This window comes from Dicentrarchus labrax, unplaced genomic scaffold (assembly GCF_905237075.1).
Source record: "Dicentrarchus labrax unplaced genomic scaffold, dlabrax2021, whole genome shotgun sequence".
NCBI classification, from domain to species: Eukaryota; Metazoa; Chordata; class Actinopteri; family Moronidae; genus Dicentrarchus; species Dicentrarchus labrax.
The window spans coordinates 15,949,921-15,972,539 of record NW_026136705.1 but is presented as its reverse complement, the minus strand read 5'-3'; the positions used below and the strand labels follow the sequence as shown (position 1 = coordinate 15,972,539).

Below are 22,619 nucleotides of genomic sequence, written 5' to 3'. Positions count from 1 at the left end.
CTGAGTCTGCCATGTAGCTACTTCCATATTCCCTTCTGTTTTCATCCAAATTATACCAAGCATCACAAAACATCAAAGTTATTCATCCATTTACACTTTGTGTGTCTGTCTTGTCCACAAACCCTGCATTTATAGTCCTGACAGCATCTCTTTAGCAAGCAGGTGAAAACTCTTGATAAAAGATGTATTTAAGATTTGTGCTTTTGTTAACATTTTAAGTAAATCTTACTCTGCGTTATATGCCTGTGTATCTGTGTGAAGACAAATTCTTGATAAAACACAAGGACTGCACACAATGTTAGAAACTGGAGAGAGACTAAGTGGGTGATCTGATTAGACTGCGGAGTTTCTTGCTGCACAAATTATCATATTAATAAGAAAAGCTAATTTTCCTTCGTACTTTAAGATTCTGAGTTCATGCCTGAGTTCATATTAATACATTCTATATGCTATGTGAAGACAAGTGCTGTATGTTGACATAGGATTATCTGCAAATGAATGCACTGATTTACTTAATTACTGTAATAACCACATTAACATAACTGCTTATCTTTTATTTATATATATATATATTATGAGGACAGTGCTGGGATATTAGGCAGCTCAAGCGCCTCCTGGGGCAGCACAGTGGCTCAGTTGTGATTACTGTCGCCTCACAGAAAGAAGGTCCTGAGTTTGAACCCAAAGAGCTGTACTGTGAGTGCACTTGTTCACATGTCTCATGTTTTCTCTTACAGCCCAAAGTAAAAACGTTGAGCCAATAGTAGGCTACTGCTGATCAATTTCAAAGGCATGCAATTTAGTTTAACTTTTTTTATAATGAATTTGCTGTTCCAGGCAGCTGTTGGTTTTTTATTAATTTCAATAGCGTTTTTTTTTTTTTTCAAGCTTGAAATTGAATTGGCACACTTGTGAAACCACATTAATTACCTCATTACAATAATTTATCTTCAACAAAAATCAGTAGTCAGAAATAATGACTGTCAGAGCAGTGATGAAAAGATTTGTCAATGTGGTCAAATTGCTAAAATATCTACCTATCTATCAGACTCAACACAGAGCCACCATACAGTCTTAAATTACACTGTGTGCTGAAAAATACGTCCCTTCTTCGTTTCATGATGAGTGAAAGCAAACTGTTCCAAACCTGAATGCATCCTCTGTTGGAAAAACTGTCAAATGCAGCAATGGTGCTAAATAAGTTCAAAAGACATCTGAAAGAAAATAAATACCTTAAGCTGAGGGCTGCCATGGAAAATAATTATTATAAAGATGTGCTGTATTTAAAAAGTTGGAAACCAGTGCTCTGCAGACACGTCGTTAGCATTAATATCAATGAGCAAACTCTTCAAACTTTCTTGAGTTCTTGAATTCATAATGGTGAACATCAAGTGAAGCATCAACAGGTCTTCCTCAAAGTTCACAGAAGATATTTGGACATTTAAAGCACAGGTGTAAATAATAACATTGATAATGGTTGAATTCCATTTTGGTTTCAGGGTCTTGGTATTGATCACGCTGGCTCACTGTCACACTGTCAGGGCTTACTGGGACATTTGAATATAATAGAGCCATTGTTTATGTTAATAGTAAGACTTCCTACTCTGTTGTGATTTGTCAGTGTCCTATAGTTCAAAGGAGCAGTGTGTAGGATCCATTGGCATCCAGCCCTCGCCTCACCCTCCCGTTCCAAGTGTGTAGAAGATACTATGGCAGCCGTATAACACACAAAAAGAATCCTATCTAGAGTCAGTGTTTGGTTTGTCCGTTCTGGGCTACTGTAGAAACATGGTGGCTCAACATGGTGGACTCTGTAGAAGAGGACCCGCTCCCTCTGTAGATAAAAATATCTCATTCTAAGGTAACAAAATACAACAATTATTATTTTCAAGTGATCCTACACTAATGAAAACATGAATATTAAATTCCACGTCTGCCAATAGCTCCTCCTAAATGTTTTTATTACACACTGGACCTTAGTGCAGACTTATCTGAAAGGTCTGCACTGCATTACCTCATAACAATAATGTAACTTTAACAACAAGTGGCTTAATGCTCATTGTGATGGATTACAGCTCAAGCACTTTCCAAGAGTCTGTTCATTTCACTCAGAGAAATGAACATAAACCAATGACTCCTGGAATTGTAGAGAAAAATGATTTCTGACAGCAGCAAGAGCCCCATTATTCACAAAATGTTAAGCTGAGATTTATATGATTTGTAGTAAACAGGGTAAAACATGCAAACCACTGATAAAGTTCCTCTAGGTTTTGGCTCCAGAACTTAAGACATGAGTGGCCTCACACTGCTCCTGAATAGAAAGGATGGTTAAAATGCAGAGGAATTTTGTTCCTCAGGAGGATTAATAAAGCATAACTTAACTTTGTAGACAGTTGGCTGGATTTGGACATAAAAAAAACAAAGGGCCAGAGCCCTCATGCTGTACTTTTTATAATTAAAGTGCAGGCTGATGCCAGTTTCCATTACAGCCTCTCTTTTTTTCCCTCAAAATCATTCCACTGTAGCTTGTTCCTGCCACAGTGGTGTCATTCTGGATGTAGAAGCCCCAAGACCCTGTAATCACCTCCATCAGTCAGACGTAAAATATAAACACGAGAGTCCTGGCTCAGTGTGTCCAAAGTGGCTATGAGCCAGACAAAACCACTGACTTATCATTTATTTACAGTTTCTAAACCATTCAGTTTTTAATTAAAGCAATTAAAGTCCAAATAGCACTAAAGCTGTATATTTTAGCATGTACTTAAAAATTCGACTAAGGTGATTAACTCACCAATTTGCACTGGACATTAAACTTGTCAGCAGAACTCCCAATCCCTCCAGGATGTATCAGTCTTTTCCTGTAACACTTGTGAAAAAAAGACGCGTTACAAAGAAGAAAATATTAAAATGTTAGACGTTTGTACACAGCAGTCATTTCCTGGTCATTCAAAGGCACTTTTTTTCTGTCAGACGTGCAAATTTCCAATGTGACTTTTATTCTGCTTTTAACAAATTGGCACACTGTTCAGCTATGTCACAAAATTACACAGTTATTACACATTACAGTCAGAATTATTTGGCATGTTTGATATATCTTCAAAAGAAGGTTAGCATGTGAAACATAGTACTGTACACAGTCTTTCAACTGGATTTTCAAGATACAATCTAAAAACTAATTTTGGGGAATATTCACACATTTTCTTAAATAATTTTGATTTATGGGTGGAGAATACGCATTTTTTTCCCTTAACTCATCAAAAAATACAAGCCATGTTTAATGTAAATGTTTACTTTACATATTGTACAAATATAAACAAACCTATTGAAATGTGAAAAAACATGTAAACTCACATTCAGTCATTAAGGCCAGAGCGCACTGGATGCATTATCGACACCTGATGTCACTGGATGTTGTTCATTTGATGCTTTACGGATAACTGCAGCTGTGACACTGTGATGGCTAATGTTTCTCTAGCATTGTATTTATCAACACGTCTCCTCTATGGTCTGGATCTGGTTCATATTTGATACCAACTTGTTGACAGCTGTACTTTTTATTTAAAAGATTCTGTTATATATTTTTTTGTTCCCACGAAGTTAGCAGTCACACTTCAGAGCTTTGTTAACTGGCCTTTTCCTCACCTACTTCTAACCTTCCTGCAGTCAAACCCTCAATAAGAAAGTGGTTAAAAGCCTGCATGATGTCATTTTGCTCTGAGGTGGGCAACAGTCACTACAGCTCTGCTAACCTTACAACATCCATTCCTCTTTTGACTTATAAAAATCAAACTCAAGTTTGAAGTAGTGATGGACTTGCAGAAGCATAGCTCCAATGCTTCCAGTGCGTTACTGCCTTTATACCATGTGTCCCTATCAAAATTTCATGTCAAGAAACTATCATGTAAACAAGTCCACAAGTGTGTGTGTGGGGGGGGACAAAAAAAGTGGAGGGGGGGATACTGCCTCCTCAAGTGATATTCAAACATCCAAGAATGGATTTATTTAGTAAAGACAGTGAGGTTGGTGGCCTGCTGTTTGAAGTCAGCCTCCATTGTAGGACTGATATTATTACATTACATACAACACTTTTTAAAAGTAAAATCAATGTATAAGCACAATATAACACAGAGCTCAGACAGGTTGTTTCTTGCAAACTATGCTTGAACAAAAATTTCACTTTACTTCTTTTTACCTACAGCCCTACAGCTGCGTAATTTCACAAGAAAATGAGCCATAAGAGAAAAAAATCATTAACATCAGCAAAAGCTATTTCAGGCAGAGAGAATGGCTCAATGTGCTGCTCAATGATCAGAGCAGCCAGCAGGCTTCACAGCCTCCTGTGTCCGTCCCTATCTCCGTATCTCGCTCTCACAACATCTAAAGCATGTAATGGGGAAGGAGCACTAAAAACACACCTCCTAAGGATAAAAAAAAAGAGAGGGTATGACAGCAGTAAATTGGCTATTTCCTCCCCTGAGCCTTACTCCAGACTTCCCCTGCATGCTGAGCAATTTGAATTGTGCTATAATTGCTCATGTTGCTTTTCTCTGCTCGTCATTTCTACAATAGAATTTGATCTCATTACTTTTGCCCATGGTTGAATTCTCAGCCATTCGCCCTGGTAGGAATAATACTAAGTGGCGTGTTAACAAAAGAAGCAGAGCAGAGCGACTGTTGCTCTCTACTTTATGGTGCACAAAGTGAAAGGAAGCAAAGGTTGAAAAAGCATAAGATCTCTCGTACATAATGTGACAACACATTGGTTCGTGTCTTATCAGTTTTTAAATGAAGCCATTTTAAAACATTCTTTTTCCCCAACTGTACAAAGCTGTTTAAGTGTGGCGCAGTTTCTTATTAGCTTGTTGTAAAGTGGATTATCTTACTCAACCATAGTATGAAGGAAGCAGAGGAAGAGCCGAAGGGGCCACAGAGAAACGGATGTGACATGAGTCATGAAATAGAAATCAAAAGTCGTGCTCGGGCCTGGTTGCAGTGGAGTTGACTGGTTATGGTTTTTGGTAGGGTGTATAGTGGATGTGGCCTAAGGCGATGTGCTTCTTGTTAAAAGAGGGGATGTACTTTTGAGTGTGAAGCAGGCTCTAGATAGAGTATTTGCCCAGGCAGCATTTCTAAATTCACCCATGCACTCATATATCTGCTCACGTTGTTCCCTACATTTCATAGGCGAGGACTCGAGCAGTGACACGGCAGATACTGCGGGACTACTGATATCTTTTAACTCTTGAGGAGGCAGTGATAGGAGAAACTGAATCATGAAATAAAGTCAGGGTATTTAAAAAAAAAAAAGAAATGAAGCATTTCTTCCTCGCAAATATCCTCTGTGGTTCGTTCTGAGCGCTGTGATGGATTTGAAAGTGGTAGCGAGTGTAAAATATGAGCAGAGGATGGGACGGAGGCTTCAATAGCTCCAACACTCCCAGTCCAGGATGAGTGCAGACAGAAGCAGTAATGGTAACACAGGTACTGCTCGGCTAGCTGCTCCCCTTTTACTCCCTCTAGCCCCCGACTCGATGTTAGAGTCCTTTTCAGAATACGGTGGGATGACGTTGAATTCCTCACTCTCCTCCTCCTCCTGCTCCTCTTCCTCGCTGTCCTCCATCTGTAAAAGTGGAGAAAGAGTGATTCTTCCAATTAACAGAAGTGGTGGAGCGTGGAGGGAAGTTCAGTGAAGGTCCACAACATTCAATATTCACATTTTAAAAATATCCTAATGCCGCAGCCAAAACAACCAAGAAGTTAACCGAGTTAGAACAAGACATGCATAACAGTGTTATATCATCTCTTCGGTAACTCTTGACCATTTGTTGATAATCATGTTCAGGTGTTGCTTTTATTGTGTCCGCTCTTTGTATTCTCTGTGTCGGAAAATAGAAGCATATGTTCATAAATGATCACCATTAATGTATCTAATTCTATCTAATTTTCTACATCTGCATACTAATCATGAGCACTACTGTACGCTCCGTTGTTAGACCAAACCAGACAAACCAACAGGCCTCCTGGTGTATGAAACTGTTTATAGCGGTAATAAAATGATAATATCAGTGCAAATGCAGCAACACAATGCCTTACTTACATTTCTTATACATTATCATACCGTACTGATATGGAGGCATCTATAAAAAGCAATCATGTATCATTGTGGCTAAGAAAACAATAACCACGTACTGGCAGGAATCCCAGATCTAAATCAACACCGAAATCTATTTTATAATTACTTGGCTCAAAACTAATCTGTCCACCAGAATAAGTGTCTGTGGTTTGCTACTGACAGAAATACAAATACAGACAAAGTGTAAAGAAAAGGAGTGGCCTTTGCCATCTGATTTGTGTCCCTACTCATAAGCACTTTAAAACACAGGGACACTCATGAAGTCACATCTGACATGGTAAGATAATGGGTAAGTCAATATACCCATTATGGATATTTATGCAAAAATATCTTCTAGTTAATTATATTTTGAGTAGTACATTTAAGAATCTCTTCAATATAAATTACTTCCAATTTCTGTATTACAATTATCTTATCACAGATTTTTAATGTGCATATTTCCACCAACTCTTCTGAATATCTGACTGTGGAAATATATATGTTATTTTAAAAAATAAAAACATCGCCAGCCCAAGGCACTGTGGTCTACTAGATAACACTTTAATAGCTCACTCAGCCAGCTGGCAGTAAACGTGCTAGCAGGTAGCTCGTTAGCATGTGCTACCCACATGTAGACTATCCCTGCAGTGGTCTCCTGTCGGCCTCCCAAATTAATATTGTTTCTCAGCTCGCTGCAGTGATGTAGAAGTGTACTCCAGGGTGTGTCAGTACACTGTGACGTCACTATTGGGTGTGGTTACAGGTGCAACAGAACAGCACAACACCATTTAAACTTTCAACCAAGGAGGACAGTGAAATATCGCTTTCTACTCAGTGCAGCATTTACTTACTCTTAAAGATTTTTTAATTTTGTCTAAAGGTGTTTGTGTAAATAAGGAAATACCAAAGGTTTATCTGCATTATCAATCTTTATATTAATGTTTCCTTCTTAAATTATTGACAGTATCATAATTCCACAGCCTCTCACTCTTTGTTGTTTTATTTTTTTACGTTATTCAAATGGCCTTGACATGTCACTGGCATCAAAACTACAGGAGATCACTTTCTGTTGAAGCATAATGATCCATTTTCAGTCTCCATTTTAAAATTTTAATGGGCAATTTAAAATAAATAATATACTATTATTAAAGGAGACGTCCTGCTTTGTTGCGGGCATGAGAATGCATCAACTCAACTTCAGTGCTATAGTTAAATTCAAATGCAGCGTCTTTAAATAAACTATATATCTGGATGTCCAATATATATGCAGCCCAGGAGTGGCAGGGTTTGTGGGATGGGAGAGGAGGAACAGAATATGCGGAATGGGGAGGATTACAATGGTGAGAAGATGGGGAATATGGAGCAGATGGGTGTGCATACATGAATATTAACAGTAAGGGTTGAGTGTAATGCTGCAAACACCTACGGCTAATCCTCAGCCACAATGAAAGGTAGGGGTAGAGGAGGAAGCTGCTGGGCCCGATTCACTGCTACAGTCCCTGGTGATACTTAGGTGTTACCACCTGATACACAGTCAATCTCGTCTTCAGTTCAGCTTGTAGCGAGTGTGTAATACTAGCATATGGTGAGACAGTGAAGAAGTCGGGAGCGCCTTACACTGTTGAATTCAGGGAGAGTGTTAACGCTGACGTGGACCCTTTCCTGGTAGATGCGCGGGGAGGGCTGTGAAGCTGGCACGGGAATGTTTTCCACAGGAGGAGGTGCAGAGATTCCCATGGAGCTGATGGCATTGCCTGAAACAGAATCAGCAGGGGCCGTCTTCATTAAGTTTACATCGTTATTCATCCTTGAAGCGTTGCCAAAATAGTGACTTTTATAAGCATAGTTAGAGCTACTAAGTCTGTAAATACTGTGCAGGGTAAAACAAAATACATTTTTATTAAAATTACTTGTCATTTTAAGCCAGGTTCAAAGTTGGTCCAGACTGATTTATTACCACAACTATTGGATGGATTGCCATTAAATGTGGTAGATGTATCCATGACCCCCCCGGATGAATTGTAATAAATAAAATGTTAGCATGCTAACATACTAAACTAAGATTATGGTAAGCATGTGAGCATGTTATCATTGTCATTAATATTCTTCTTACTGCGAGTACATTTTACAGAATTACTTTTATACTTAAACAGTGCGTCTTGAGTAGGATCCCCCCCCCGCTGGCTTGGCAACAATTCAACATGAAGCCACTTTATGTTTATCAGATTTGGGGAAAGGATTCATTGACTCCACAAAACTTGGAAACCACATTCACATTTGGCAGCCATCCAGACATAAAGGAGAATGTCTTTTGCTATTTATTTATTCATAAGAAACATTATGGTTCAATGGTTCGCCCTCACAGCCATCAATTATGACCCATCTCATCTGAATTCTGTATTAATGCACGTTATAAAATGCTCGATTAGAGGATCAATTTGGTTTATACTCAGATTTGACAGCTTAAAAAGTAACATTTCCTCTGTGATTATTTTGACACAGGAAGAACTGACAGTTATTATAGATGAGTTACTTAACGTCAAAATGAACCTTGTCTGAAGTTTGGAAACATTTGTCACTCAAATTAATGGATTAAGTTGTAAGAATAATCAAAAGTTCATGCTGCTACTCAAAACTCTTAGGAACCAGTTTCAATACCATTAAGCAGTGGTTCCCAACATTTTTCTTTAAGGGACCCCCCCTTTTCTATCATTGCATTGAACTTACGACCCTGACCCCTTTTATGGATATTTCATATGATTATTAGTATTCAAAACTGTACAATGAACTCAAATAGTGAACAACTGCAAGAGGTTTGTGTAAAACGAGTGATTTCGACGAATTCTGTATGATTTTTAACAATCATACACACACATACAATAGGCTTCTTTTTCAACAGATTCAGTGTTTTCTTGTCTTTGGCACTTGACCGTTGTTAGATTAGACAATTTTCCTACAATTTCCTTTACATTTACTTTTGTTCACAGAAGTGAACCAAATGCTGAGATATAGGCTTACTGTGTATATTTTTAAAGTTTTCCTACATTAAAATCAAGAAGGCCTCGCGACCCCGCATGAAGCTTTGGCGAGCCCTAGTAAGGGTCCCGACTCCCAGGTTGGGAACCACTGCCATAAAGTGTAATAATAATAGCCCCTATTATTGATATAAGATAAAGGATTGCAACAAAACTCTAAGCTGTGAATGTCAATAAACACACAGTAAATTTCCAAAAAGATTCTTAAAGTTAAAATAACTTTAAGTCATATTACAAACATGACCAACATTTGACAGAATACAGCAGAATTCAATATTTCTTAAAAACACTAAATGCATCATGCACATCAGGAGAAACTTCTGACTAATGTCAAACATGCACCCTCAAGATTTGATAATAATGCTGCATCACACACTACAGGATATTAGATTATTGTGCCATAGGGAGCCATGCACCTCCCCATGTGATCTCATTCTTTGTAGTGAGAAATAACAAAAGCAGAAGGCTAATTGAGAAAATGGTTGGGGAGATGCGGTCAACACAGGTTGTCTAGTCTTCAGCGAGAGCTGAAGATGAGATTTTTACTGTTTTAATATAATAATATAATAGCAGTACACTAGCATTAGCCTCAAGGACTAAAAAGTTAACTGCTGCTTGGCAACACCTCTCATTCACTACCGTACCAACGCAGTCATCCAGGTTTTAACTTCTAAATAACAAACATGTTTTATCATTATTGGGAGTCTGGGACGGGTCAGGACATTTAAGCCTGGATCTGTAAACCCCTCACATTGGCAGATAACCTAATATCTAACTTCATCACTTTATTAAATTGTATATTTGGGCTTATTTCACTGCAGACCAAAAACAAGATGAACATCATGAACATCCTAATTTAAACGTCCAGAAAGTTCAGAATTTAAGCTTGAATCTCACACATCTTCTCTCCTGGGAGTTATACATATTGCATGCAGGAACCTCCCAAAATGTTATTATTATGTTATTACTCCCTATGGACATGCAGCCACGAAGGTCTATCTGCTGTAACCTTGTTATGTTTTACTCACGCAGACATATGTTGTTGCTGAACATGTGCAGGATGCGCTGACAGCCCTGCCATTCATTCCCACTGCCATCACACGTGCACCACTGGGACACTTCTGTGCTGCTGTTGCTTACATAGTTTGGAGTCATGATGGTGCCTGGTTATAGAAAGAAGATGAAAGTTGTATTACAGGTGCAACTTTACACTGTAACTTTAACTTTTAATGTCATATTTCCCTCAGGCAGAAGATTTTAACTTTCAGCACACACCTCTATGGAAGGTATAACAACAATATTAGTGCCCTGGGGATCCAGTGTCACCAGTTTTCCAGCTCTCAATATTGATAATTGCAGGTACACAAAATTACATTGAAGAAAATACAGCATGGGAAAGAGAAGGAAATAATATTAGCTGGTTCATTTTGTAGAGCTGCTGGAAATGTAATTTTTAAATCAAGTTTTTAAAGTGATGCTGAGTGGATCCCCAGAGCAGCAACTTCTGGCTGCTGACCATTTATGAACCCCTGTAGAGTTATTTTGTGCAACAAAATAAAAATGATATAAGCCAAATATCACTGTTAGACACCATCTGATGATTTCCAATAAAGAGTCCACTGAGCAGCTCTCTATTTTTATGAACTATTTCCTCCTTCAGCCTCTTCTACCTCATTAATATCTTTTCCTCCATCTCACCTATGAGTCCAGCGTAGGCCTTGAGGCACATGGCTCTGCTCTCTCGCATACAGCCAGAGGCAGACAGAGGGGAGGGCTGGCAGTTGTGTTGGAAATCAGCGAGCCGTGATCTGAAACGCACACAAACACAAAAACACAGAGAAAACTGTTTTTCGTATGTCGGCACAGAGAAACAGAGTGTGCATTTGAAAGTTTTTTGTTTTTTTTTTACATTTTCATTTTGGGACCTGGGGTCGAGCTAAAACAAAAACAAAACAAACCACAACATTGTGTGCAAAACACAAGACAGGGAAATTGATAACAGTGCACTCAGTAAAACCATATGTATCATAAAACCATGTTTTATTTTAGTACAACTCTTTGGAAACCTAATCAACAAACGTCCTTTTATGGTATGAAAAACCTTCACATTTAACATTCTGTACTTTTCCAGTGCTGCTTTTCAGAGGAAACTGAAATTCGTGTCAGCTGTAGTTTATGCTCTTCTCTTTTCTTGTTTTAAATCTTATACTCATACTACAGTGGGGGGTTTGCATGGTATTCCAAGGTTCACATAACTCTAAGTATGTTTTCTCTTCTCATTAATACCCTCTGTACCATTTAAACACAAACTAGACTGTAATTAATGCCAGCAAGTCCTCTACATTTATGAACAATATGCAGGAGAGTACAGACTAAATTTAGCCTCACAGAAGGCCTTATAATCATACTGACAGGCAGGGGCGAGGCCATGAATTCTGGACCACTAAAGCAAACAGCTCTGAGCGCCCCCATCCCTCTTTTCTGTCTAAAAAACATTTATCCTTGAGGGCACAAAGAATGAACACAGCCAGGTAGCAGTCATCTAGGCATGTTAACGCTACCAAATATTGATCAGTGGAATAGCGTGAAACCAAGACACTGTATGTTATATAACTTTCAAGAAATGAAGTGAAGCCTGTGAGCTAGTTCAGGCAGGTCAACTGGAGCGGCGCTGCTATACACACATGACATTCCTTATTCCATAATCACTAACCAAGCGCACCCTTTCAATCTGGTGGTCTATTTAAGCTGCAAAATTTCCCAGCTCTCCCTCTGCTTGTCAATGCTGCTGCTGCCTCAGATCACTTCGCTGCTACAAACTATTGCTGCCTTTCTGCGCTGAAAGCCCCACCACCACCCCAGCATCCACCTGTAGGCTCTGACTGGGGGGTTAAGGTATTTGCGCATCATTCCCCCAATATCTCTGTAAACACATGTGCAGGGAGGTCGGAGCCTAGATGCCAAAATCTAATATGTTAAACTGTTTAATAAATATTTCAAACGTGGGTTGGCTGACTGAACTACTGCAGTGCTGTCTCTTCTCTCTTTATTCAGCTGTGATGTGTTTCAAGGTGCTAGAATGCTAACATGCACTCATACACAAGCATGTAAAAATGTATCTGCATTTATTTTGATAACTAACAATAATTTTTCAAGCAAATATGCCAAATATTTGATGGTTGTAGCTTCCTTAAAGTGGATGGTTGCTGCTTCTCCTTCTCTTATATTACCATAAACTGAATTTGTGTCTTGTTTATACTCTCTGTATTCAAAATGTTGGTCAGGTAACAAAAACTATTTTAAAATGCCACTTTGGCCTTTTTCACTATTTTTTCTGATGTTGCATAGACCAAACAATTACTTGAGAAAATAATCAGCAGGTTGATCAATAATGAAACCAATTAGTTGTAGCTCTACATGCGATACAAACAGAACTCACTCAACATTGTGGTTTTTGATGGGGGCATGCTAGCTAAGTTATAATTGTGGTGAACTTTGTAGTATTTTTGGCACATTTTCTGATACATTATACCTCGGTGCTTTGTAGTAGATATTTCCTCTGTTCTGATTTGTTGTAGGCTGAAACCCTTATTAAGAGAACTTAATGTTCTGTATCATTACACCCAGACAACCACCTTACCTACACAGCTCGTCTCTGGAGCAGTAGTTCTGCAGGCTGAGGCAGTTGGGCTTGCCCACTCTTTCCTCCCCTCTCCCGTTCTCCTCATAGGAACATGAGGGGACGATGGTTTTCCTCCGGCGCTCTCCACACAGAGTGTCAGAGCAGGGACAGAAGAGCAGAGCGAAGCTGTATTCCTCTGGCACGCGCTCCAGGAAACGCCGCAGGGCTTTGTGGCATTTCTGGCGGTTACAGCTGTTGTCAGAGACTGTTGCACGCTTGGTGCAGGCCACAACATATTCTGACCGCAGGGAGCCACATTTCTCATACAGGCCACAGTCCTGGGCTGCCTTCAGACACTGGTTTTGGCCGTCCACAGAAAGAGAGGAAGCTGGAGGTCATCAGGAAGAAAACAGTGTAATGTATATCAGGAAAATCATAACATACAGGGATTTAGCTGCTAAATGTTTCAATATTTGCAAGCATTACCTGCCATGATGGAGGCCATCCGTGACATCTCAATGTTTCTCACCAGATTTAACTGCAGTTCTTCATATGGAGACACTTCATACTCATCATATGCTAAAACAAAAGTGAAGAGTTTTGTCACATGGATTATGTATCTGAGAGTCCAAAAAAGCCCCACCGACACACACACAGAGAAGCCAATGCTTAAACCCACCTGCAAATCGCACAGTCCAGTAGACCTTCAGGCAGTGTTCCTCCCTGCGAGAGCCACGCTGACACTTGCAAACTTGAAGGGGGCGGTAATGCTGCAAGGAGTTCTGGGCCTCCAGGCACTCCAAACGGGCGTCTGGGCCCAGGGGCGACACAGCCTCCTCAGCCGCACAGTACTCCAGCAGTCGATAGAGTACCATGCAGGACGGCTCCTGGATGCAGCCCTGCTCTGCCACCAGACAGTCTAAGGATGCAGATACCGGCACACTACCTGGAGGAGAGGTTGAAACTGTCAACATTAAAACCAATGTGTGCATTGCTGTATTGTGCAAAGCAGCTGGGTTTATGGTCCCACCACCCAGTAGTCCTTAAGTTAAATAGGCTGTAATTAAGACGATAGAGCAGGGCGAGTGCACTCCACAGACTCTCCACTGCACTACAGGTTACTATTATATCCAACTAGGCAGATTAAATTGAAAGCACACAAGTGTTCCTCATAGAAACACAGTGTCTTGGGTAATTTAACAACACTATAGGGTTATGTTATGGTTATAATTATTTCATAATTATTTCTTCATCTTCTCGTTGGGACTCCTAGTTCTCTTTCTCTCCAACGGTTTTTATCTGGGATGAGCGAGTACATTATTATATTATTATTTGTATCATTATCTGTACGTGGAATAGGCGGGGCTTTATCAGAAGTTTATCAGAAGTTGCTGTATTAATTAGAAAGCGAGCCTTAGAACTGAGCTTCTGAGCAATTTTTTGGATTACAATAGTAGTATAATATAATTATTTGCTGTATTTATCGTTTATCAGAAAACTGACATTGACACATTACTCATACTCTGATGATACTCATAAAAAGCATGTTATCTATACTGGATACTTGTTACAGCCGACTACTTGCTCAATTCCAGTTTTTATGTACACAGTTTCACAGTGTACCTTTGCTTTTTATTAGTGCACCATATTTTGTCAGCACAGTCTCTGAGTGTTTGTACAGATGAGAGTTACATGTCCATCCAGGTTTGTGGAGAGGCTCCAACTGCCAGTCACCTCACATTGTGGAGACAAGAGTTAGCCTCATGTTTCTTATCGTGTATAATAATACTCCCAGATCAGCAAGCTCAGCACTATCACACATCTGGAGAAATTTTAACAATTTATGGTGCCATCCTGTCAAGCCTCACACCTGGCTGTGGTCACGTCCTCCTCCCTGCACCTTTTTCTTTTTGCCTTATAAGAGGAGGAATTTGGCAATGTTTGTTTGGTCTGTTCAAGTGCTACGTTGAAACATGGGCATCCAAGATCTTAGAGTCAGCTGCCAAGCAGAAATGCATTCAAAAGCTAGTCTGGAAATAAAACCCAAAAGACGCCCAAGCGGGGTTGTTGTGAATAGAGAAGAGAGAGATTGTTTCCTGCATTAAAGAGGATGCCATTCAACAGTCAGCTCTCAAGTCTTGGATGCCTCTTGGATCTTCCTGCAAGTATATGAACCACCAACAAAGGGTAATTTCCAAAATAATCCATTTCCATGTGACAATAACAAAATGTTGGCCAAAAAGTAAAGGCTACATGATGTTCACTGTAAAGGAATACCTTCCTCAAGCAAGTGTGGATTTATCTTACTCTTTCCACGCTGGTGGAAATACAAACTTGTGCATTCATCAGTCTAAAAACCTGTGATATGCTTACTGAAAATGATAGGTAGCTATGTAAAATATACAGGATACATTACTGGTGTGGTGCTTGAATATTTTATATGTGACATATTTAGTATCTTCAGAGACATGTACTCGTGGATGTCTTGTACAAAAGCACTGCTGTTGTTATTGTAAAACGACACATGAACAGCTGGGGGCAAAACCTTATGCAGCAGGGTCCCTTCTACTTGGAACAAGCTTTTCACCAATATCAGACACTGTCTCAACATGTAATGCTAGAGACAAAACCAATTTAGTCAGCACAGTTCATCCTTTTTCCCACCAAACCAATATACTTTTGCTTCCAATTTTGTTTTCAGACAGAGACTCAACCTGGATATCACATTGAGACATTGTGGCTCAAGTCAAATGTCCACTATGAGGATGTTTTTCCCCCTTTTTCCTCCCAGACAAATAGTCTGAGGGAAACACTTTTCATCTGACAGATGCATCAACACATGTTGCACCTTCAAAATATGCTACTTGAAGATATTGTAGAATTACAGCAGCTGTATATATATTTTAAAGGATTCATCCCATTAAGTTATACAAGGGTCATTGAGTACAAATGTGCTGCATATCACAATTCCTTTAAAACGAATACATTATTCAGTAGAAAAACAGTCGTGTTGGTCCATGGTCATTAAGCATTAGGAATGTTTTGATTGGCAGTGTTCTGTCTAGAATAACTGAAAGAGAAAAACTACAAATCATTTCATAATAATGATTGTTGCTCCATGAAAACACAATGCAGGAAGGCCAGAGGCAGCCTGAGGGAGACGAGAGAGAGAAAAAAGAAAGGCCTCTTCATAAAAATGCATTCTGATGGAGCATTTCAGGAAATTAATTTTCTCAAATGTGACACATAATTGTCCCCACAAATTACATTTTATACACAGTGATTCCAGAGACAGAAAATAGCTTGGGTAGGCAATATGCACACACTTTTTCCGCTTTATCTTGTTAATTTGCTATATCCTGTCAATTTTTGACTGCAAAAAAGAAATAGACTGGCAGACATTTAAAAATATGTTGTGCAACTAGAAATAAATTGAGTAACTGTTCATGTTTGAACCTTATGCATGCCTGTTAACAAATATCTATACTTATTTTATCCTCACATGTATTTATGCTTTAGTACATTAACATATACATCACACAAGCTTGTGCACAAACACAGCATTGTGTTACATCGGTCACACACTTCGATTAAGCTCATGCTGACTGGCGGCACAAAGCACGGCTGCAATCCAATTCTGCTGCTGCATGTTTTGCAATCTCAGGCTCCACATGAGGTCCACGTCTCACTTTGGCATGAGACATATCATAAACAGAGGCTCCGCTTCATCGCCGCTGCAGGAAACCTGCCAAGGCTACTGCAGCGAATCCACGGGGAGAGATGGGGAAAAAATACTAGTAACACACAAAGCAACGAGTCATACTCACATTCACAACTCCCCTAGGTATGTAAAGGTGATGATTACCTGTCTATCTATGTATCATGATACCTTGATAATTATACTAAACTATTACATTCTGCCTTTTTAAACCAGCTTCATGTAATCTCCTGTCTGGGCAGTGAACAGTCTCATTCATTATTCCTTCTCAGTGTTTGCTCCCTCAGGCTTACCATTGATAAAGAGAGACTATCAGCAAATTTAGTTTCTCAGAGACTTTCTTTGCACACACACACACACACACACACACACACACACACACACACACACACACACACACACACACACACACATACACATACACAACACACATAGATAAGAAAAACATATATAAAGTACAGAGCAGCTCTGTTAAATCTTTAGTAGCCAGCAGATAGGTCATAATTATTTTAATAACTTGAACACTATTTAATGCCATGATGATAAAGAAACACCAGGCTCACATTGTGCTCTTTGAAATGCAACAAATCGCCAAAGCAAAACAATTGTTAGCCTGAGCACAAAGTGTATGTTTAAAGAAAAGGAGAGAAAAGCGAATGGGAGATGACTTACTGTGATATGGGAGCCATAATACTACACCCTATTGATTTCTCACTGGGGTGATTAATAGAATTTGTGAGGCAAAGCTGATGAAGGTTAACGCCATAAACGACAAACCACACATCACATTCACAGGGAACGAACCGGTTTGGCGAATTTCTCTTCCGTTCTTTCAAACGCGTGGGATGAGTAGCAGAGCGTCCAGATTGTTGGGCAGTAATTTGAGTTGAGAGGAGACTGTGGCAAGACTGTGTGACTCTGATGTGAAATGTGTTCGGGGATCGTGACAGAAAGGACTTCTTGGAAGGAAGTCGCAGGCTCGAGGAGGAAATGGCAGCAAGGTGAATGAATGGATGGAGCAAAAGTGAGACTGGAGAAACATGCACATGACTCCTATGACCTGTTACTAGTCGCACTCATTCACCTCACCTGCAGTCAAACAAGTGGGATTCCTGAGTGGACTGTCCTCAATGTGTTTACATGCACATTAATGTGCCACTTAAAGGCTCGCTATGGTGTGAACTGGAATCTGTAGCTATATTTTGTTCCTGTGAGTTGAGCTGAAGTGATTTGTCAAAGTCTGAATATTTTCTGCTTTTTCTTTGTCTACAGCTTGTTGTTTTGATGGACATTTGACATTACAGTATTTTTCTTACATTTTATAGAGCCAACAATTAACAAACAATAAATTCAACTGTATTTTCATAGCTGAAATTACTTTTTCAGCTATGAAGAACAATAGAGCATGTTCAAGTGAAAGTAATGATTTTCCTGCCAAAATGGTTGTTTTAATTCTGATTTAAGCTACTACATTCAAAATATATATATTTATTTAAAACTGGAGCAGATGGCAAATGCAAGGGAGGTCTTTATAAACATTAGTAACTAGTTGATTAGAGACCAAGCCTAAAAGCCTAAAAATAAACAAAATGAAAAAAACTCTCATTCCTAAAATCAGTCACAGTAAAGTTTGATTAAAAACGGTGCACCATCTCTGCACGGATTCACTTTGACATGTCCATTTCTGTCGTCTTGCTGAAAACTGCTAGTTTTGATTTGAATATTGGAATAAACTTCCTGTGTCTGTGAACCAGCGGACGGAGGGCGGCGTTTCCTCAGGAGGGACACAGCTGGTTAATCAGTGCTGATTAAAGCTTGTGTGAGCTATTATTGACACAGTCGATTCTGCTGAGCTCTAAATTTTGCACTTTCCACCAATCGTCTAACATTCAACTATCTATTAACTTTAAACATATGCTTAAAAGTTTGCACATATTGAGGCGTTGCCCTGGGCAACCTCATTCTAATAGTTCTTGGTAGAGACACGGCATAAGTTCTGTTTGATTTTTAAAAAAAGTACTTTTTTTCTCAGAGTGAACTACCTCACACAATTTCCTCTTCAGTACATGCTGTTTTGACCCAGATGACATTTTCTTCAGATGTGTGTGGCACTGTGGATTTCTGACTTCCCAGAGTAAATTTCCACATGAACAGAAAACCTAAACACAGCTTCCAAGTACCTCAGTTATAGTTGTTTATTGTTATTAAACAAATGAATTTGCCCCTCTTTGTCATAAAAACTTGAATTTCAATGATCAATTTAATATTTTTTTTCCCTGTTACTCTCATACTCTCAGCAGCTCGATCCCTCAATGATGCTGTAGCTGCTGGATTTCATTATTCTCTAACTCTCTGCCTCCAATTTGGCAAAATCATCCAAAATATCTCCACACTGCATGTGTCCGTTCCACATCTTTCCACAAGTGGCTCCTGTGGCTTTTTTCGCATGGCCACGTCAGGATCACAGCTATGGCAGGTTAAATGAGTCTCATTCAATAACCAGAGCAATAACAATGCATCTTCTATACAAAGTCCACTTCAAAGAACAACTCGATCCCCCTCCCCAACAAAACCCTGTCTACACAAAAACCTGCAGTTTTATTTAATAATGCAACACCAGCTGAGACAGGTGCCTTGCTAGCTTCTGTCCAAAAAGTTGAATAAAATCTGACACATTGATTCCCAAAATTGCCCAAAACTGCTTTGCATGTATAGTCAATTTACACCTTTGTTTGCTCCTCAATTTGTGCAAGCTAACAAGACTGACGCTCTGTGAGACTGGGCCGTTGAATGGTGCAGCACAGTTGTACTTGCTTTAATCAGGCTTTATGCGCACACCCCACAGAGAAAACCCCAGCGCTGGAGTTATGTGCAGTTCAATGCAGCTTCCTACAAGATTAACACTCGCAGTGAGGAATAATCAACTCAAGGTGTGACCATTCTCATTATTATAGCATACAGTAGAGACAGGAGCAACCAAAAGAGAACACATTACATGAAGGCTGTTAGTAATGAGGTCTGGTTCCAAAAATTGCAATAAGAAAAAAAAGATGTTCAAAATGATTTGATCATTCCTGCTCAGCATAATAATCTGACATGGTCCAAGCATCTAGTTTGCACAAGTATCGTCATTTAATATTCTGAATTAACAGTTGCCCTGCAGCATCCAGTACATGGATAAGGTCTTGTTGAATAAGCTGTGCCGCTAGATTGTGCAGCCACATCACGCAGGCACCTGGACTACACAGGGGGGCTGTGTAGTTCAGGTAAAATACATACTTGCATCAGGTACCGCATCCGCCAGTCAGGATGTGTGGAGCTGCGTGAATATTTCAGGCTTCTGCTGCCTGGTGGGGTCCTAAATCATCAAGTGCCAAATAATTTCTTGGCCAGACAGCGACACACAGATCGACTGTTTCCATCAGGCTGTGTTTTTTTGTTGGTGCCATCACGTGTGTGTGCAAGTGACAATCAAGATGCAGAGCACACACACCCACACACAAATTAAGTAAAACAGATAATGACACAGAAATGATAATAATTAACATTCAGTGAACTTTATATTGTAGAAACCAGGCGTCATTCAGAAACCCACATTCTTTCATGTTAAAGTTATCCTTGATGTGAGCATTTTAATTAAAATGACTTCTTTAAAGTACAACATCAAATAATAGCATATTCAGAAACTGTATTTTATGTTTTTTTTATCTAATGTCCAGTGGGCAGGATGCCAGTTTAATCTCTGTGTGCTGTCGGCCTAAACGAAACTGAATTACAGGCAGAGTACATAAAGACAATGCCTCAGCAGAAAGAGAGGAAAAAAAGAAGACTCTACGGCACAGTGTGGAAGATAAACAAGCCAAGGATTGGATAAACCTGTGTCAAACCCCTACAGACAGTATGTATATCAAACAGACAAACCCTGGATAGAAACAGCTCGAGCTTGTGAATATCAGTCCACCTAAAACCTGTGTAACTTTACACAACTGGAAAATGAGCTCCAGTAAGTTTATGACAACCGTGTTGCAGCTCAATCTCGTCCACTAAATGAAGAACGGAAATAGCAACACAATAGTTAGAAAATCTGTAATCTGTACAGACAGGCGCAATTCTCCTCTTTCATTTTGGACGTTTCAATCCCGTGAAGACAGATTAACGATGGCACTGGTTAGCCCTGAGCTCTGTGGAGCCTCAGTGGTGACAGACATTTTGGGAAGGCTGTGTTCTGCCTCTAAAGTTCCCGCTTCTATTGTTTATGTCACAGGGTTGGCCAGATGCATTACAAGGTAAAAATGACATTGTACGACCTGAAAAACAGTTCAGAGGAAATGTCCATTAGATTTAACAAAAAATCTCTGATTAGGCTGGAAAACCAGATTAAAGTCTAGTGAGTTTTGCATAGATTTCTCTTTTCTCTATTGAAGGCAACTGACGAAACAGACATTCGATAATTTATTTTGCAATTAGCTGTAATGGAAGAATTGAACATCATGACAGTCTGTCTAATTTGCATCTGCAATGACTCCGATGTCTATTAAATAGCGTTTGAAAATAATTGTTTTTCTTGTTGTGATTCCACCCAAGTGCCTGGCAGGTGGGTTTGACACACCAGCTGATATACTGGGTGCCTGAAAGGTTTGACATTCACAAGAAAACATTCATCATTTTAAGATACTAATCTCTATAATGGGCAGCCTCACCTGACATTATCTGAATTTTCCTGGAGGCAGCGAATCCCACGCCTCTGGTAATATTGAAATAATCCTAACAATTACAGTATTTACGTGTATTTCTACAGTGAAGATCACAGTGGTGGAGCTGTGTTTCATGTTTCCTGTGGTCTGTCTTAAACAATAGAGGATACAGGACCCGTAGGCAACCGCATTCAAGTAATGAAAAATAACTTATAATGATCCAAAATAACATAATTCAATATAAATGACCACAGATCAACAAGCTGTATGCTCCACTGGGAGATTTCTTATCCAGCCACAGTCACCTTATTGACTTCAATGAATATAACTCACTTTGCAGGAGTGCATGTGTGGCAGAGGAATTCAATTTAATCTACTGTACTGTCACACATCACAGACAGTTCTTTCACCATCTTTTGCCCATTTGATCATCAGCAAAGACAAAGACTTTTAAAACAGTGACACCACAAACTGCTCCGTTATGCTGCTGCCACAAAGTTAGGAATTTTTTGCTTTCATATTTTATCCTATCATCCTCTAATGCACAACTCGTGTAAAATCTCAATGATTTACATGATGTGGAAGCTAAAATGCTTTCATGCAGAGGAGGACCTCATTTAGTTTAACTATTCATGTGTGATATTTCCATGATCCGGGACAGTCCAATCAATATTTGGGAGATGAACAGCTCTTTTTTTGGAACGAGTCCAAGGCAGAAATAACAGACCTGAACCAATGATGTCATCCAGATGTAAAATCTATGGCTGCAGCTATGATGAATGGTAAACTGATTTTATAACTTATTTTATGTTATTTTGAGGGTCATCTTAAAAGTTTTACTCAAACCGGTAATAATGTTATCATCTGAAACAGAGAATATCCCAGTCTCTCCCCAAGCAGATAATTTACAGAAAGTCACCATGTCTAAGTTATTATCAGAGTCTGGGGGATTTAAATCAAGCCAAAAACATTATTATCAGCATTATAATCTGAAATCCAGTGTTCTTGCATCTGGTCTGATCTCTGGGACTTTGTTACAATCTATAATTGTTGGTATTCAACAAACATTTGCATTAAATAAAAATAAAAAACTGTAACACACGCCTTATTCTTGTTCAAGTTCTGGGTACTGAAAGACAAGATTTCTTCCACAAGGGAACAAACACTCTGAGCCCCACAGACTAAATGAATGGCACAATCTCAGCGGTGTGGTTATTAGGGCTATTTTACATCTCAACCAGCTGTTGGAAAGGATAAATATACTGCGTACCATGAGAGAAGACACTGAGCAGAAGTCCAATGATCATCATCCTGTCCGGTGACATTGGGGACTTGTGGACTGGGAAACTCGCACCCGGCTCGCTGCAGCTCAGTGACCCGACTCCTGCCACATCCAGCCGCCTCCTCCTCTGCTGCTGCTGCGCCCGCACGGACAGAT

General features: G+C 39.5%; 1 protein-coding gene across 1 annotated transcript; it reads right to left on the bottom strand.

Annotated features, from left to right (window-relative positions):
* Positions 1 to 2,975: 2,975 nt before the first annotated feature.
* On the bottom strand, positions 2,976 to 22,619 carry LOC127364012 (GDNF family receptor alpha-4-like). Its single transcript, XM_051401056.1, has 8 exons — positions 22,452 to 22,619; positions 13,449 to 13,715; positions 13,256 to 13,348; positions 12,788 to 13,157; positions 10,846 to 10,955; positions 10,176 to 10,310; positions 7,730 to 7,866; positions 2,976 to 5,620 (listed from the first exon to the last, which is right to left on the bottom strand). Exons 1-8 carry the CDS (start codon positions 22,504 to 22,506, stop codon positions 5,420 to 5,422), a joined length of 1,368 nt encoding a protein of 455 aa, XP_051257016.1. The 5' UTR covers positions 22,507 to 22,619; the 3' UTR covers positions 2,976 to 5,419.

What these genes read in the sequence shown, in the direction of transcription:
- LOC127364012 (XM_051401056.1), bottom strand. Translation starts at nt 22,506, where the DNA reads ATGTCACCGGACAGGATGATGATCATTGGACTTCTGCTCAGTGTCTTC. An exon ending in CAGCAACAACATATGTCTGC is followed by an intron (nt 7,867 to 10,175) that starts GTGAGTAAAACA and finishes ATTCTGTTTCAG; the next exon opens with GCAATGCCATCAGCTCCATG. An exon ending in CTCTCCCTGAATTCAACAGT is followed by an intron (nt 5,621 to 7,729) that starts GTAAGGCGCTCC and finishes CCACTTTTACAG; the next exon opens with ATGGAGGACAGCGAGGAAGA.